The 19,603-nt window shown below is 38.5% G+C and overlaps 1 protein-coding gene across 1 annotated transcript in view; it reads left to right on the top strand.

Moving 5' to 3' along the window:
• The window catches only part of LRP5 (LDL receptor related protein 5), a 137,435-nt gene that overhangs the window by 32,989 nt on the left and 84,843 nt on the right, over positions 1 to 19,603 (top strand). The window contains exons 3-5 of the mRNA XM_027642140.1: positions 10,246 to 10,443; positions 13,883 to 14,079; positions 15,890 to 16,021. Coding sequence (XP_027497941.1) covers positions 10,246 to 10,443; positions 13,883 to 14,079; positions 15,890 to 16,021 — 527 coding nt within the window. The remainder of the gene's footprint in view (positions 1 to 10,245; positions 10,444 to 13,882; positions 14,080 to 15,889; positions 16,022 to 19,603) is intronic.

Below are 19,603 nucleotides of genomic sequence, written 5' to 3'. Positions count from 1 at the left end.
ATTTCTGTGTTTTCAGAACAGCAACTAATAAAAAACCTGAATTTATTGTATGTAAAGATTTTGCTCAGCTCAAATGAAGAAGTAGCTCAAATTCTATGCAATGTAGTGCAAAGAACGTAAATATCATGAACAATGTCTGAAGAAGCTGGAATGCATTTCAAAAGCAAGTTTTTATCATGTGTCAAGGCAAGCAAACTTCGGTTTCCTGAAAAGAAATTTTCAAAAGATTGCATGAATGAGTAACCAAAACAAATGACTTAATTCTCAGTCCTGTAGGGAAGGTCTTAGATCTGAACAACCTAGAATGTGTGTTGTCAAGGATCATTAAATCTATAATATATGAATCTCAAGGCTTGCTATGTTTTAAATGTTCTGATTCTGGGAAGCTGTAGCATATCCACAATCCTCATATCTGATTTTCACAAAGTGCTTAATGAAGTAGTTAGTTCACATTATTAAAGCCTACAATGTATTAGAAATATTTACCTTGGTTAATGTAAATCTTAAATTTGTTACTAGTTCTATGATGGCTGCTGTGTTACCTTCTGGACCAAGCTAACTGTTCGAGTTTAGGCTGTATTTTCTATAACTTGGCCTATTCAACAGACAATAATGCTTGAAAAATTTCTGCCCCTTTTGTTTGCTGAAGCACCAAGAGCTGAATCAGACATCTATGAAATGATTATTTTAAAGAAAGATAAAAATTAATTGCCTCAAGAAAAGGCATCCTGTCTTGTGTGTTTTTTGGTGGGGGTGTAACTGCAGTTATCACTTGGTATAGTCACTGGGGTTGTTGGATTTGCCATACCTAACTCTAGTGGGGTCTGTAAAAGTGATGTTCGTGGAGGGGGAAAGCAAGGAACTTTGAATTGGTTTGACTTACTGGAGGAAAGCTGCAAACCTCTTTCTACATTTTTTCCCTCTTTTTAGTTCTTAAAAGTCTTTCATGATGTGGTGTGGGTCTGTTGGGCAGAGGCATTGCCAGTGCCAGTGGACTAGCAGTGGACAAGTGGGATATTAAAAAATGGATATAGAAGGGACAGCTATCACAAATAGAAAACTTTCAGTTCAGAATCTAAAATTAAATGCCTCAGATGTGCCTGGTTGTTAATCCAGTGTTTCCTCAGTGTCACAGCAAAACCATGAACCAGACCTGTTAGCTGTTGCTACATAACTCACAACTGTGTTTATAGCAGCACTTCAATAAAACTGCAGTGGTGTTTACTGATGATTCACTGGGACCTTGGTCCCACACAACAGTAGATGGAAGGTTAAGCATATTGGCTTGCTGTGTTGAACTTATTGGAATCTCTGTGTACTGAAGCCTGATCTTCGTGAGCTGCAGTAGACTAAGGCTTTGAATATTTTGATTCAATTGAGTGTGAACGATGAAATATTTTAAACAGCATATCATCTGATCTTCTTTGGAATAGTTGAGAGGAGGGGGAATACTACATAAAAACTTGTGAATGTTGCAGATAATAGAGAAAAAGCATGAAACATGGCATGAGTAAAGACTATGCTTTTTAGAACTTCTTCCTTTAACTCATGGTTACTTGGTTAAAATGCATAAGATACCCTGGTTTTGAGTGAAACATGATTATTGCTGCCTTGAAAGCTAGAGATTAGTTTATATCCTGTGTGCCTCTAGTAGTTAATTGCAAGTAGAAAATTATTTTGAAGCTTTTGGTTTGTTACTTAAAACTCTGTAATGATGTTGAATGTATGAACAGAAGTTGTTTTCTTAAAATGGAAGAAAAGTACTCAACTGTGATATTGGTTAGGAGTCATATCCAGTATCTTGGTGTGGCTGAAATTTCTGGGAGTTGGAAAGCTTTTGATATGTTGTGTATCCAAATAGCTGCAAATGGTCTCGTGCATAAAAAACTTGAAGTTCTTGTGGGAAGTGTTATTTACTTTAATTTTCAGATAGGTGTCCTTGATGGTGACAGCCTATAATATAAGCACTAATATAAGCAATAATATAAGCTAAAGTAAGAATTTTTCCACGTAACCTGCTGAAGGTGTACTTACATGTGGGTTTGTTTGTTATTGTGTTTAAAAATACAGGCATGCAAATGAATGTGCTTAGATTGCATGCCTTGACAAATTCCTGTCTGTAGCTGGAGTGTACTTTTCCCTGAACATTGAGTTAGACTGCATCAACACACTAAAGCATAAAATGCATTGGCTTGAGCTAAATGTTTAAAGTCAGAGATCTGTGGATAAGAGAGCCAACATCTGACTTGAACAGTTGGATTACTGTTGTCCAGTATGTTTGCTGGACCCCATCTTCTGTTAAGTCAGTACAAGGTGTAGATGTAATTTCTTGGACTGTCCTGAAATGTTTTAATTCAATGTTCCTTATAGAGAGAGGAAGAAATCTAGGTTTAACTTCAGGTAGACTTGGTTAAGTCTAGCTCACAAGCAGTTCATTCTGCACTTTTTGATATGAGGATACTCTGAATTTTGAGTGTCTGCAGTGTGTCTTAAAATAGTTTGAATGTAGTGAGATTTGAACTATTTTTCCCTTTTCTAAACTAAATCACATCTTGTGAAAGAAGAAGGGCACCCAGGGTCAGTGAACTGAATATGAGCCAGCAATATGCCCTTGCTGTAAAGAAAGCCAACAGCATCCTGGGCTTCATTAGACGGAGCGTTGCCAGCAGATTAAGGGAGGCGAACCTCCCCTTCTGCTCAGTGGTGGTGAAACAATCCTTGTAGTCCTATGTCCAGTTCTGTGTTCCTCAGCACAAGAGAGACATGAACATGCTGGTGCGAGCCTAATAAAGGGCCACAAAAGTCATTAAGGGGCGGGATCATCCACCACAGAAGGCAGGGCTGGTTGAGTTGTGATTGTTTACCCTGGAAAACAGAAGGTTCGGGGGATCTCATCAATGTGTATAAATATATGATGTGAAGGAATAAAGGTGATGGAGCTAGACTCTTCTCAGTGGTACCCTGTGAAAGGACTAGAGGCAATAGGGACAAACTGAAGTAGAGAAAATTCTGCATAAGTGAAAAAAAATATTTCTCTGCTGAGAGAGTGATACATCACAGGAACAGGTGACCTGAGAGGTTATAGAGTCTCCAACCTTATAGACATTCAGAACCTGACTGGATAAGTTGGTTTTCTGTTTTCTGTAGTTCTTGCATACGAATGTGCTGGACATTCTTTTAGAGGGGAAAGTTAATAACATGAAAAACATGTGCAACTTCTTCTTTCTTTTTCCCTGGGAAATCCTTACTTATCATCTCCTTACTGCTGCCCTCCTTTTCCAACTTAATGGTTTTGGAAACCTTGAATCCTTCCCTCCATGGATTTTTTCAGCTTCGTACTGTCATGTAACCTGTCTATTGAAACTGTATGGAACGTGTGCTTGTCTAACTTTGAGAAATCACTAGGGTGTCTTACACCTTCCCATATGGGTGAGCAGGGAAAGATGTGCTCTTTCCTTGTGAGCACTTCAATAATATTTGAGCATCCATTAGCCGACAGGCAATTATGTCTTTCCTCTTTGTTCTCAGTTGCCAAATAGTATATATATGTATACTGTACTATATATGTGTAATGTATATATTTTAAAAGAATAAATCAGAGTAAAAGACATTGTAGGAAAACTGTAGTGGAGAAGTGTGGTTCTTGAGGGTTTTGTTTGCTTTGCTTTAAGTACACATCTTTAAATGCAGTGTGATTAGTTGTAAAGGTTATCTGCTGTGGCATACTTTTGGATTTGATGTAATGTTTTTTGTCAAGAACATCCAGGTCTCAAAATTCAGTGCTTGGGAAAAAAAAAAAAAAAAAGGTAGTTTGAGTAAGTAATTTGCAGCTTAATGCTGTGCAAGATAGCCATTCTTTTCACTTCTGTAAACCATTGGGGCTATTTAATTTCACAGTGAAGTTTTTGTAATTTTAAAGGTGGGATGGGGGAAGTTAGTTTTAAATGTGCAGGAATCTAAACTTCATAGCAATTTCCTGTAAACTCCTGTTTTGTGCCATGGGCTTGTATAAGTTCGAGAACATTGTTGAAATTGGAGAAGTTTGTACTGATTTATATCATCTGTACAACTGGCCTCTTTTGTATAAGCAGGTTATGTAAGGTTTGGCAACTGTACTGCATTTCAGGAGATGGAAAAAGTGTCTGGGCAGTGCTGCTTTTTATTATGTCTGTGATACCTTCCAGCTCAGATGGCTGATCAGCTGCTCTTTGAGGGCACAGCCGTGATTTGTAATCTTTGCAAAAATGAGGACAAGAGAAGCACCAGGAAATAAGAAATGACCTGCAGCTTTAAAACTGAGGGGAAATACGGTTTTCATCCTGGTTTTGCTCCTGCACCTGGAATTTTAAAATGAGATAAGCAGGGGAAAGCAAACAAAACAAACCAAATGGGGAAAAAAAACCCACACAAAAAAAACCCCTAAAAAACCAATCCCCCCCCCAAAAAAAACCCACTGGGGTGCAGTTTGCCAACTTCAAAATCTGTTTGTTTTTGCAAGGTGACTTTCAGTCCCATTCTTGTGAAAAGACTGAAGCACCATTTAAGCCCTGGTTCAGTGTAGTAATTTATAAGCCAAAACCTAGTGACTTGTTGACTGCAGTTGAACAGCGTTTGTTTAATTAGGTTCTGACTAGAAAGCTTGGTAGTGAAACTTGCAGCTACTGTGCTTACTAATAGAGCAGTAACTGAATTTTATGAACTCCATTGGTCTGGTACTTCTGGCTACTGGATGATGGACTGGATGGACTGTTAGTGGTTGTGTGTTCAGAAGGAAGTATCATATCTTTGAAGCTTTGGCTTTTGCTCTACTTTGTTCCATCTGGTTCCTTTAGTGTAGGAAAGTGCAATTCAGTTTAGCGACAGAATTGGTGCAATTGCTGTGAAATTATTATTACATGTTAGTCTCTTCTTTCCCCTGCCCCTCCTTCCTTTTAACTTCCTCTGGAGTTAAGATTAAAAAACAATAAAGGCGGCAAGACACTTAAACATCTCTGCAGAACTGAATATAGTAGCCTGTGAATTTGTCCAGGGTCTGCTTTTTGTTCAGTGCTTCTGTAGTGGTGTTTCATTGGGGTTTTTTAAGAGTATTGATTTATGATAGCTGCTTAATAGTGAATTTTGCCCACAATGCCTTTTTTAATTTTGTTTTCATTCACTCTTAAGGAATTCATGTTTTCTTTCTCTTTTATAGCTTCAGTGCTGTTAGAGTTTTACTGACCTGTTGCAATCCAATCAGGATACAAAACTCTTCAGATGCCAGATCTCAGTCCTGAAATGTGATCAATCTAATGTGTACAAACTGGGTTTGGTATTTTAAACTTCTTACAATTGTTATGGTATGCCCTGGCCCAGGGGTATTTAAAACTCTGTAATTTACATTTAAAAACACCACCACCAACAACAAAATCAACCAAACAAAAACCCTACCCAAATACTTACCTTACACTCTTCATTATTATTCAATGTGCATCTTTTCAACTGGCTTCTGAAACTGGAAGGCATAATAGCACAGGTAGTACCGGACTGAGATTCTTTGCATAGTCTACTTAATTTCCTGAAACATTATCTAGGCTAAATACCCATTTTATAAAAATGGTGAAATGAAAATGATAGGGATTGGTAATGTACTGGACACCAGCAAAATAGGTTATATTTGAAAAACCAAAACCCCAGTCCTAAACCATCATCTGTCCCAGAAACATTGATGATGTCTACACTGTTTGAAAGTGCTTGTTTCTCGTTGAGGTGAATGAGATGTGGACTCTCGAGTGTTCTTTAAAAAAATAAATTTTAAAAAGCCTTCTTTTTTTCCCCTCTAAAGAAATAATATGCCAGTTACCACTCCAGGCTCCTGAATTAAGGTTAATTTAAATCTGCTTGAATTAAATAAGTTCCTCACATATAAACTGTTCTGGCATGCAGACTGATTGCTTTCTCTGAGAAACCACTTGGAGCTTTTTGTCATGTTCTCCCCTGTCCATAAAGCTCCTATCAAAAGTATCTGCTCTTTGTGTAAGAATTGATCCTGTGTACTGGGGACAGAACATTTGGAAAATGCAAGACATAATGGTTACCACTGGACATTACTAAAATCCTTAATTTCTCCGCGTTTTTCCTGTATGGCTCTTTCTGTGATGAACCCAGCTAGTGCAAGAAGATTTCAGTAGTTTTGACAGAAGATATAATTTTCTTAATCAGATCCGTGGGTTGTTTCAAGGATAGGTAGCCTTTCTCTTTCTCTTGGTAACTAATCACATTAAGAAAGCTCCCCCTCACCCCCAAAATTTTCTGTTGTTACTGTTCTAGTTAAGTTTGCAGTGCTGCTTTAGCTAAGCTTGTGTCATTCTTTCCGTAATAACCATGGATTTTTTTTCGCTAGGATTTGTAAGTTTTGCAAAAAAATTTCTGTCTTCAGCTGACTCTCAGTGTATGGTGTCTCAGCTGGGACACTGTTCTTAATTTGGTTGGAACTAGGTTGGTCACTCAAAATAGAGAAGGGCCAAAAAAAGGGAAGCTTGACACTTTGTGCAGTCTTGGAAATCCCTCACAGGCGTGCAGTTAAAACGTGATATTTTATGGCCTGTTGAGGTCTGATGTCCAGTGTTGTGTTGTACCTTATATTGACCAAAAAATGTCAAAACAGCCTAGATGTTACAGTGGGAGAAGAGGGATGAAGGGAACTGCCCTACGTAATTGTAGAGTCCAAGGTGAGTGACTTATCTAGGGGAACTTGATGAGAATTGCCTCTTTCTCCAAGGAAGTTTCATAGGTGGCTTCAGCTGAGTGGTTGCTCCCTTTATTTGCTCCTTCTGTTTTAGCACCAGTGGTGGTCAGACTGATCATTTTCTAAGCTGAAAGGTTTTGGATTTTTTCTTTTTGTTTCCTTGTAAGATGCTAATGTCAGCACCAGGGGTAGGAACCATGGAAGGAACTGCTCCATTTGGCAGTGGCATGGTTTTAAATAGGCTTAGGGAGACCAGAGACACCCACTCCTGCTGCAGGAACAGATGATCAGCTGATCTCTTCTTACAGTGATACCCAAACTCCCAGTTCAGGGTCTTGATCTGTTAAGCGATCCCCAAACCTGAACCAATTTCCTATAATTCATGGCAATTCAGCACCTGCTGCCTGATGAAAGGACAGAAGCCTCTTTGAAAAGGGGAGGAGGTTAAATGGGGACAAAAATTGTATTTGCCATTCCATGGCTTGGCTTGCTTTCCTGTGATGGACCATGGAGATTCTGTGTAGCACACAGAGGGAGGGAAACTGTTACCTCTTTAGGTTCTTGATTACTGCAGACTCAATATACTCTGAAAAGTTCATCAGGAAGATCAGCTTTACACTACTTCAGGGACACCCTGCAGTCGGGGCAAGGCGATGACAGGGTATATTGCTTTAAAAATGTCCAACTTGAGAGAAAAGTGCTTTGAAAGAAGGCTGCCTGCATTCAGGTTGTTCTGCATGTCACTAAATGCATATTGATCCTGCTAACCTTCCTTTGTGGTGCAGTAACTTTGCTAATACTGTGTAGTTTTAAACCTCTGAATGACACAGGCATTGAACTTTGTATCTCTTTAATGAAATGAAACGTAGAGACGTAATTTTCCTGTGACAAATTTGTGTTTGGATTTGAAAGTACTACTTTTGTACAGTAGTCTCTGTGTGGCCACAGGTAAATACACATCACCTATGAAATTATGCAACAGAATATTTTTTAGGAGGAGGTTCTTGAGCTGGAGCTCCTTTAGTATCATAGAAAAGCCACAAGGACCCTTTGGCTTACAGACTTTTTTTTTTTCCTTTTCTTCATCTGAATGCACTGAGCTTCAGGACAGGCTGCAATTTTAATGGAAGGCTTGAGGAGAGGAATTTTTCTCAATGATAGTTTTGGGGATGTTTTTTTCCTCCTTTTTATTTCAACTACCTTAAAGGTTTAATAGACCTTAGCTAGTTTTGTCTCCTTTGTTTTTACTTTTAAATAACTGTCATGAGATTTTTTTTATTTTGTTCTAAGCTCGTTTTTAGTCTGCATTTATACATTTCAATAAGTATGTATGAGTAAGTGTGAGATTGTCATAGCCATATGATATGGCACAAAGCCACCTTTAATAGCCGGGTTTTTCCTAATTTAACAGTCCATCTTTTGTCTGTTTTTATTCCCATAGAGTTGAATGCAAATGGTACAAGCTAGTGTAGATGAGCTGGATCGGAGGACTGATTTGACCTGATTAAAAATGAGTATTTGGCCACATCAGTTTCATGTTCTGATTCACCAGTTGGTTGCGTAGACAGGTTTTTTTATGTCTGCTTTTCTCTGTCTTCCGTTGTTTGTCAATAGCTGCTTCCCCACACAGTTTGAGTTGCCACAAATTACAACCTGACTTGGTAAGGAAAACCAAAATGAGTGGCAATTTACATTCATAGGTTGTCCTGTGAAGTGGGGCAGCTCAGCTACTGCTGCTGCTTCTTCTGGAGCAGTCAGTCTGTCCTGACTGCTGGAGCTGAGAAATTTTGGGGAAGTTACCTGGGGACACGATTCTACCTCAGCCATGTTAAACTGAGCTCAGAAACCAGAGGACTCATCTGCATGGGAGCTTTACTATTTCAGCTAGAAAACTTCTTTACCCTTGCACACTCAGATGTGTGTGTGTTGTGATCCAAGTGACAATATCTATCTGTCTGTCTATCTATATTGTTGGAATGGTCTAAGAATGGTCTAAGTAGATGCTGTGACTGCCGTGGAACTGGAGGTACGCCTGAATCAGTGTGTACTGTGTACACGGAGATCAGAACATTTTAGTTGAGTTGTGAGGGACATGTCCTAGGAATAACTGTACAGCTGCCTGTTCCTCCTTGCCTGAACTGATGGCCCCAGCTGCATGTAAAGCAGCTACGGAGCTACTGTAGTTTACAGGGGGATCTTTTGTTGTGAAGGGGAGACCATCCTGCTGAGGAACATGACAGCAATTACAGATATAGTCCCCACTTCATCCCCAAAGTGGGCAGCATTCTCTTTCATTAAAAAAACAACCATGAAGCTTTTTGTGTGGATGTATGTTTTCACAATGCACATTCATTTACTTCCTTTTTGGTTCCTACTGCGGTTGCATAGCCAGTGCTGTCTTCAGGGATCTGAGGGTCTGGGATAATCCAGGTTGTGAAAAATCTGGCTAAGCATAGGTTTTGCAAGGCTGAATAGATAAATGCCTCTGTACCACGTTTTCCTGCAGCTCTTGTGCCAGGAGGACTTAGCGTAGACGCAACTTAGTGCATTTACCCAGGTGGCGCCCATGCGACAGTCCTGTTGATCTAATACAGCACAGGGAGCCTGGGGAGTGGTGGGTCCAGTGCACAGACACTTAATTTTGTTTGAAGGCTCAGTCAGGTGAAACACTTCCTGACACAGACCCATGCCCCAAATAGCTGTATTGGCATTGGAAAAGCAATATAATTTCTCTGACTGGCCTGAGGTAGCTGTGCTAGGAGTTGGCTGTGTTGTGTTTGCATCACTAACATGTTGAATTTGCAAGCTGGATTTATGATGCTGGGTAATATTTACCAGCTGTGAACTGACTGTCCTCTTCTGACCAGACAATTTCTCTCCTAACTGCACACTCTCAGCTTTTCATGCAGATATTGTGTGATTTGCCACACCTTGATCTGGTCCTTTCTGTTAATGTCTGTTCAGGCTACTTAAATTGTTCATAGATGGAGTGACAGGGAAACTGCGACATGAATGGAAGGGGGAAAAAACATCCAAAAATTTAGTGCAGTCTTTCCAAGTCTGCATGGATTTGTGTTTTATTTATTGGAGAAACAAATTTCAGGGCACTTGATTTTACTCTTTTTTCTCTATAGACTTGCAGAAGGAAGTTAAGCTGTGGTTATTGCCTTCTTGGATGGGTAATTAGTTGCTACAGATTTAGGATTTAGGATATTAACTTGTAATAACTGGCCACACCAGGATGATACTCACTTAAAAATGCTTATGATAATCAAGTACTGCCCAACATTTAAGAGAACAGTAACACAATATAGAGACAAAGCTTGTGAGAGATGATCTCATGAAGGACGTCTTTTGTGCCCTGTGGAACTGGATTTTGTTAAAGTTTTGTGGACAAACATTGGTGTCTTTATGCCCCTCTACGTATATACCATTACAAGCTTTGCAAGGAGTTGCTATCCCTTCTGTTCCTAAAGCTAACCAGCATGTATTGTGGCTTAATTCATGTATGTCTTTTTCAGATACATGTATTGGACTGACTGGGGTGAAACACCCAGGATAGAACGGGCAGGAATGGACAGCAGCATGCGAAAAATAATTGTTGATTCAGATATTTATTGGCCAAATGGACTCACGATAGATCTTGACGAGCAGAAACTTTACTGGGCTGATGCAAAACTGAGTTTCATTCATAGGGCAAATCTGGATGGTTCTTTTAGGTAAGTTTCCTTTAATCAATAATATGGTGTAAGTTATTTCTCATTTCATGTATTGGTTTTTTTTTTCAGTAGTCTGGAATAATGTCGATACCTTAGTGTTCTGTTTCAATGCAATTCTTAATAGCCTTGCAAAAAGTAACCTCACATACTATAAAACTGCTTTTAAAAGTAAGACTATTTGTATCAGTATTTCCCTATAGACTGTTCATCGCCTTCTTGTACAGCAGGATTTTTTATTTGTCTTTAAAACAGTTGGAGATGCTTTTCCTTGATCCTAGGCAATACAACATTTAACTAGTGACTGGGATTTTACAGTATTGTTAATGTCTTTTTTTCCAGCAGGAAATACACATTGAGACACACTTATCCTTAGCCCCATCCAAAGATGTCCTTTATGCCATGCCTATTAATTAACCAAATTCAGGTTGCTTCAGATAGCAAGCAATTAGGAAGCAGATTTTTGTAAAGATTGATGGAAAGCACGCTGTGGAAGTTTTGTTTGGTGGCTCCTGTCCAAGTGTGCTGTTGAGTTTTGGCTTTTGTAGACACAGAGAAGTGACACTTCAGACAGGGCAGACTTACGTGTTTGAGATTGCGTTTTCAGTTCTGTACAGTGTTCAATGGGCAGGTTGTATTGGTCCTGAAAGGTGAGTGTAATATGCCATGAATGTCCTGCCAAAGCAATCTCTGCATTGTGGTCTGGTTTTGGTCTTCAGATTGTATAAAATGACATTTTCATTTTAATGATTTTGTAACATTTAAAATGTCGGTGTTAATAAAATCATTTTGCCTTGGCAAAAAGTTGGAGGAGTTTTATTTTATGTAGTTCTGTATAATAAAATAATATGCCTCCCACAAAAAACCATTGCATTTGCATGGTGTTTTTCAAAATTTTTTTTGTTTTTACTGAGATTCCTTCTGTGCCTGATTTTCACAGTCATAAAAGAAGAATAGCAATACTGACCTTTATAAAGGTCCTTTATAAAACACTGAGGTTCCTTTGAGAGCAGTATGTAAGAGTTAGATAATGGTGGCATTGTAAGTGACAAGTACTGACTGACAGTCAGAAGTATAGGCAAGGGAAAAGGCCTTTACAGAAGGCAGTGGTAACTCAAAGGCTGGCTGCAGGTTTGTAGACAAAAAGAAAGATTTTCATTTAACAACATGAATGTGTTTGTCTTATCTGGGGGTGAGTGGCAGAGTGTAAGGTTTCCAGGCTGCTTCTACGGTTATCAGACATATATGCAAATTGTATAAACTTTATTTAGACGTATGTGTAAACCCTAAAGTTGTAATTGGCAATTGAAATCTACTCTGCTCATTTTAAGGTAAAGGCCCCCTAAAAGGGAGCAAGCCTTTGAATACACTAGTTCCATCAGTCTGTCCAAATTACTTTGTGATAGATCAGTGCATGTGCACCACCTCCGAAGCAGATTTCTGTTGAACCATCAATCCAATTGTATTTTAGGAAAAAATAACATACTTTGCATTAAAAAAAAAATTGGCTCACTCCTGCATATTTTACTCAACTGCTAGAGTATGTAAATGCATGCTTGAGGTCAGGATATTCCCGTACAGGGTGCACTCTGAAAGTTCCTTATGTCTAACTGCATGTGAACTTTTAGGCATTTTTGAATATAGTAACTTGTGTAATTGTTCAGACTAGATGATAACTTTGGAAGTTGCTTCTGTTCCTTAAACATGGAGTAAAATAAGTTTCACTCATACATGTCAATAAAAAAATCTGTAGCGTTTCAAATGCTTCCACTCTTCTCGTCCCAGAATCAATTCAGAATTACTTCAGAATTCAAATAAAAAGGAAATTTTTGTTCTGTGTGGTGGATTAATTTTACTGGAGCAATCTGTGTCTTGTATCTTAGCAAGCTTCAGTTTGCAAGCACATTGGCTGGAACTATTTCAAGGGATGTAATTACAGGAGAAGGGGAGACTTGATATCTAAGAATGATGGAAATAGGGCAATACATAGTGGAAAACAGCTGTTATGATATTAGAATACAGCCACTGCTGTTATTAGTCAAAAAGAAACAGCAAAGGTGAGAGTGGAAGGAGAAATTAGTGTTTATATTTATTCTATTGTGTTTTATGGTGAAGTAGTGATAATTTGAAAGAGAAATTCTAGAAGAGTTTCAATTTTCTCTCTAGAAGAGAAAGATTATTAATATTTTTGTTTTCTTTTTTCCACATTATCTGCGTTGTTCATGTATATGCTAATAGTTGTTTGCATGTGTCAGTCTACTTTGCACTTGTCCGTGTCTGAATATATGTCAAGAATTTTGGGGGTACTTTTTTTATTTCCCCCCCAACCTGGAAAAGGCAAATAAGTATCTATACTGCTCAAAATAAAACAGAATACTTCCCCTGCCAAATGTTAGCTGTTTTTTGTTTTTCCTAAAATCCCTTCAACTGAAAAAAATTGAATGCAGATCTGAATACAGGTATAAGAAAAATAAGTTTGACACTTTCCTTCATGATGACACTGATACTTCAGCTTTCTCAAAGTTGTATGGTGAATAACTGACTGGTTTGTTGTGTCATAGCACAACTGGTTTGAAAGGTGTGGGCATGCCTTTTTGTATACGTAAAATGCATAATTTTTTTGAAAACTGACTACATAGTGTTTTGATAAAGGAATTGACAAGTATCTTTTCTCTGACTTAATAAATGTCTCTAAAACTATTGGATCTAAATTATATGAATTTATTGCAATAGGTATAAACTTGGGGATCCTGTGAAAACAGGGTAGAAACATCATGTGTTTTTTGGCTCTCAGTTCAGCTAATAACCAATGTGAAAATATACGCATTCTCAGAAGTGTGGCTGACTGACGTCATTGAAGAAACATCTTGAAATGTTTCTGATTTGTATTAATTATAAATATTTAACCTTAGAAAAAATATAAGTGACTCTTGCTCTACATTAGAAAAATAATCTGAAAAATATTTGTTTCTGCTGCTGACTAAGTTAAAGAGGGGTAATTTAGTGAGACTCTTAGGTAATTTCTTCCTTTGTCTGCTACAAGAAAGGACTCAGTGCAACTGAAGTTCTGGACAAAGTTGTCCTGTAATGCTTTAATTGGAGAGGCAGTGTTCAGACTTATGTTTCATTGAAAAGTCAGTTGTGTTTGGGTATTTGCACAACTCCTGAAGCTAAGGATCTTCAGCTGTCAGTGCAGAACTGAATCAGATACTTTGATACTATGAAATCCAGTATTTTTGTGTCTTTATTGCTATGAAAGCATATAGCCTTATTTTACATTTTTCAGTTTGTTGTCACTTTTATTACTGAGTGAATCTCTTGGTCCAGTGAATTTGTTAAAAGGCGACAGCTCCTATATGAGTTTTACAAAGCTAGGTTTTCATTCTGCATGGTAACAAGTGGAAGCAATCCATTTTTAATCCTTGCTCTTTCTTTCACACAGGCAAAAAGTTGTTGAAGGCAGTCTTACTCATCCCTTTGCTCTGACGTTGTCTGGGGACACTTTGTATTGGACGGACTGGCAAACGCGCTCCATTCACGCCTGTAACAAAAGGACGGGAGAGAAAAGAAGAGAAATATTGTCTGCCCTGTATTCTCCGATGGACATCCAGGTTCTAAGTCCAGACCGGCAGCCATACTGTATGTTTTCCTTTTCCCTGAAACTTTTTGCATGGCTGTTACTTACCTGTCAGGAAAAATGTTGATCAGAAAAGTGGCTAGTGTGAAGTTTTAAGGTTGTGCACACTTGTGAGAGGATTGGTTGCTAAAGGTGTAAATCCTTGAATCCTGTACCTTTCTTTGAAAATTCCAACCTGAATTGGTATAAGCTCACTCACCATCCCAGTTGTTAACAAAATCCAAAATCCAGTGCAGTACTTCAGTGACGGTTTGGAAAATTTGAATGAGAATGATACTGATTCACCTGGCATCTTTTCAATGCCATTATTTTAAAGACAATTGAAAAAAGTGCTTACCATGACTTTTTTTTTTTAATGAGTGGAATTACCACAAAATATGTCATGTTCATATTGTACCTATAAGTGCATTTTTTGCAGTCCAGACTTGATCGTGTTAATCTTCAATATGTAGCAAATAGTTTGTGAATGTTTTAGTATGGAAGGGATTTAGTTTTGAGCTTTTAGAGGAACATGTATGTTTTTTCTTGATACTGTATGATGCTACTTCAGAGGAAGTCACATGTAGAGTATTCAAGTAAGGCTGCATGTGTTTTGTGTGTGCATGTGATTCCATGTGGCAGTTGATATAGGTTTTTTTTTTGAATGAGATTTAAAAGCAATGGTGTAGAAATGTAGCTCTGATGTAGCTCTGGGAAGAATCAGCTCTTGTCTAGGGAAGACATTCTTGCCATTTGTATTGGCTTCTTTATTTATGCCAACTGTAAATTCTGCTTCCTTAAAGATAACATTTGTTATTCCAGTGAAGTTTATAGGATGTGAGGAAACAGGCTTGAAAGTAAGCAAAAGGAGTTTGGAGATTATCTTGATGATGGAACATAAGCAAGTTTTCATTGTGGTTGCTGGGTATGCACAGCACCCTGGTTTATCTCACAGCTCCAGATAAGAGTTTGTCTATACTGAATTCTTGTCATTGCTTTTAGCTCCAAGAATGTCCCAGGCTTGGGTCATAGTATTTCTGAGTCAGTCACAAAGAAAGTATGGCACATGGGGAAATAGCATATGCTGAAAATAGCTCAGATGCCATTGACTTCATTGAGATCAGACTTGGATTCCTTCCTCACCCTTTTTTTCCTCTGTGACTGTCAGTGGAAGAAACCAAAGTCAAATGATCTGTAAATTTTGTTCTTTTATATTAAAGTAGTCCAGACGATTACTCAAACTGTAATTTTGTAGAGATCTTGCACAACTTGCAAGTATTTTTTTTAATAAGTGGGAATATTATCCATAATTATTTATGATTACAGTTTCATGTCTTGCTGCCATTTTTTTCCCCATGTGAAGAGATAGGAACATTTGGTTATGTCCATCCCTGTCCTGTACACATCTCCTTCCCTACTTTTTTTCCTTTCATGTATTCAGAATTGCGACTTTACATGTTGCTCCTCTGGATTTCCTGATGATTCAGGGATATGTCTTGCTGTAAAAGTTTTGCAAAAGAAAAAGATATTTCCAAAATGCAACACTACTGTAATGTAGGAATTGTACAAATTATTACGTTTTCCTTTCTTTCGTAGAACCGATCACCCCACCAACTGCTTACATCTCAGTTTAGGTACCCCTAGAAGTAGGATGCTGGGGGTGGGGAGGTGGGGAATGGTGTGGGAAATCAGACAGTTTGTGTTGTGATTCCTCTGTGTTTTAGCACTAAAGCTTGTGCCAGTTATTTGGTATCTATTATTTCTTCCTCATGGAGAAAAGAGGGCTTTAGGGCTTCCAGAAAAATGAAAATAAATCTTTTTGGTTTCTTGAAGTTCACACTCCATGTGAAGAAAACAACGGTGGTTGCTCCCATCTGTGCCTGCTGTCTCCAAGAGACCCCTTCTACAGCTGTGCCTGTCCCACTGGTGTGCAGCTAGAAGATGATGGCAGAACATGCAAAGCAGGTAAGAGCTTGGCTTTTCTACAGTCACAGTGTTGGCTTGTTTTGGGCTCAGTGCTTCAAAGCTGAACCTTGAAGAAATGACCTGAGAGGAGCTGCCTGATACACTGAAATGTCATTTGCATCCAAACCTCCCACCAAGCTACCAAAAATGGTGATTTTTATGAACTGAAGTAATAATCCCTTGTAGAAATCAGAGACTTTTGACTGTGTTTAGTGTTGCCAGTTCTCCCTAGGAATGAAGTAGTATGTGGAACCCATTGCTGAAGAATTTTATTAGAAGTAAGTTAGTGTAGGACATCTTTCCATTCAGACAGTGGACAAACTTCTGCTCCCTCCCATTCATTGTCCAGTAGAGGTCAATGATACAGAAGTGGTGACTGAGTTGTTGAGATAACTGAGCTAGAGAAAATAATGTTCTAGGTGGCTGTTCCATGTTCCCCAGAAGAGGCTTGTGTATCACCAGTAGAAAGCTGTTTAGAGAATAATAGCTAGAGCATATGCTTTAACTGAAAGTAAAACTAGATGCATATTTCATATCCACAGGTTGAATGAGCCAGTGGTGTACTTTGAAAGCTTGATTCTGTCATTGATCAGGAAGCCTCTTTTAAAAGTGCATCTTACAAAAGCAGTCAATGAACAGTGATATGATGGTAGGACAGTGGGAGGCAAGGTTTTGGAGAATGTTCTGCCTAGTCTGCTGCCTGTCTCCAGTGCATTTTTGAGTTTAGTCAAATACTGTAATAGTTTTCTGATGTTACTTTATTTGTCTGTGTACTAGAGCAAGCATAAAATAGATGCCTTTCATTTGTGAATTTGAATCACAATTTAAACACTGAACCTCCAGGGTTTAAGGGCCAGCTTTATTAGCTCATCCTGCTGCATTTGAAAGGCTTATAAGGTAGTCCTTGCAGCTGCTGAAAGACCTTTCTCTTTCCTCCTTCAGCTTTGGAAAGTTTCCCTTTCACAGTTTTTATAAAAACCTTGCTGAATGCTCAGGACAACCTTTTTAAACGTTCATACTGACCTTGTGTTTCTGGCTGCAGGAGTGAAGGTCACCCTGCTTTTGGCATTTTGTTGGATTGCACAAGCAGGAGCAACTGCTTATACTGTGCTTTCACCTTTCCATTGTCAGGCGAGACAATCTGCCAAGGGTGTTCTGTCAAAGAGGGCAAAAAAGTGGGACGAGAACAGGAAATCTGGTTTTGCATAAGAATGTGGCCTTTTGGTTCAGTTTTATGGGTTATTTCTTTCCCAAGCTCCACATGTTTTGTTGTCCTGTCTGCCTTATACCAACATCCATGTGCTTCTCTTTCCCATCTTATTAATTAACTCTTGGGTTGCAAAGAACTGACTTTCTGTTCTCCACAGGAGCCTTTTGTAGTAAAGTTGTAGCGGGAGCTATGGATGCAAGGATGTTGAGTACCTCTTCATTTTGTTCCCTGTTGGCTTGGGCAAAAGTGCAAAAGTACAGAGTCACTTGGGCACTTGAGTTTCTTTGACTTCAGGCTTTTATGTGAATTACACAAATACTACTGAGGGTTTGTCTGCAGGAAGAAAAAGCATTCTGTTCTCAAAGTCTCTGTCCACATGGGGAGTTTACTGGTACAAATGTAACTATATAATGTTACTGTATATATCTGTCTGAAAGAATTCTTGTACAGAAAAGCCCTGAGGCTCTTAGGCGGTTTCAGCTCTCTTGGATACTGAAGAATACATATGTTGGTAATGTTCAGGCGAGAGAGCTTTGTAGCTCTTTACAAAGGGTGTTGAATGGTAAAGAGCCTATGTAACTAACAAAAAACATGAATTTGAGGACAGGCTGTGCCAGTATTTGCCTTTCTGAGAGTTACATCTGTATGTATTGAAACTCTGAAACTTTGGATTTTTATGTTTTTGTTAAACATATAACTGTTGATACGCTGGAGCTGTAACTGTTGGGTCTGTGTTAAAAGACTAGTTCTTTATTCTGTACTTTTGGCTTTTGGTGTTGATTCATTCTTGTGTTCTCTCTGTTCTAATTAGCTCTACAGTAGATATCCATCACTAATAGTGGATATTAAATATAGATAGATAGATTGCAACTGGCATCAACTATATGTTCTTCTTTGGGAATGTGTACTTGTTTTGTGCAGGTAGATGTCTTGTATTGCTGCCCACTGCCCAACAACAGTAATGCAAACAGTAGCTCTGTGTCCTTTACCTTCTCTGGAGTTTAGAGGGGAAGCTATTAATTTCTGTAAAGTCTTTCTTTTAATTTTGCATGATGTATTTTACTCTCTAATATGAAGGAAATTGCCTGATGTTACTTTATTTGCTCATTCTGTGCTGAGTGATTTCTCTGTTTCCTATACAACCTGTGGCAGATGTACTTATCATAAATCAAACATTCCCGAGTGTTACACACATTTGTTGTGTCTAAATTCCTCTCAAATCAAATTTAAGTCTCTATTAAGAGGAATCTTTTTGTACTTGCTTCCACAAAAAAAAAAACCAGACCACACCAAAACAACCCAAAGCTTTCTGTGACTCTGAAATCTCTTTGAGATTTAATTTTACCCTGATTTATTGTCTTTCCAGTTTTCGTGCTGAGAAAGGTCATGATTCTGTTCCCTTTCTTGTACTTGAAAGCAATACAAGACACCTTTTGGTAAGAAGGCGTATGGGTGGTTGAGGTATGGGTGTATTTGCATGCCATGCAAGCAGTAGGTGACAATGTGACATCAAGTGCAATTTTAATAAGTGTTTGGCAGGGGGGAAGCATTTGGTGGTAAACTGCATCAGCAGTCTTCCATTATAGCTAGACTGCTCCTATCTTCTAGTGCTAAATCCAGGCTCTGATCTTTAACACCAGTAAGAGCCTGATGTCCATCTATATGAGATAGCCCTTCTCTGTCCATGGCCTCCAAGTTTACCATAGTTTCAGAGAAATGCTTTTGGTATTTTGAAGCTTGCAGAAAAGAGTGATGGCTGGAAGTAAGGGCAGTGCCAACTGAGGTATGTTCTTTTAATATGGTATGCATTGCTCAGTGTAGATCTAAGTCGGGGGGTGTCTGGACAATGTTCTTGGTCGTGTAGTTTAGTTGTAGGTGGTTCTGCAAAGAACGGGGAGTTGGACTCAATAATCCTTATGGGTCCCTTCCAACTCAAGATATTCTATGATTGTAAGTAGACTGAGCAAAACCATCTCCAGGAAGGGCAATAAAAACGTAAATGATCTTCTGCAATAGCTGAAGACAAATAATTTGGCTGCAAAACCAATGATATAGTAATGGTACCTTAGCTTCTGCTTACGTTGATATTATTACTGAACTCAGAAAAAGTAAATGCCTGTGTGCTGGGGACAGATTTGTGAGCTGATGCTGTACTTGCAATGCGTGGTAATGGATTGCATCTGTCAGGGCTGCTTCCTAAAGACTGTGCAAAAAAATTCAGCTGGTCAATATATTAAGGGTAAATATCCAAGATTACATTGACTCCTGCTAGTGACTTGCTTTAAGATTTGACAGAGAGGAAAGTATAGAGCAGAAATAAAGGAAATTTGGATATATTTGCATCCCTCTGAAAAGCAGGAGGTATTAGATAC

This window comes from Corapipo altera, unplaced genomic scaffold (assembly GCF_003945725.1).
Source record: "Corapipo altera isolate COAL_440 unplaced genomic scaffold, ASM394572v1 23b, whole genome shotgun sequence".
NCBI lineage: Eukaryota > Metazoa > Chordata > Aves > Passeriformes > Pipridae > Corapipo > Corapipo altera.
Note: the sequence above shows the minus strand (reverse complement) of the source record. Positions and strands in the feature narration are given on the sequence as shown.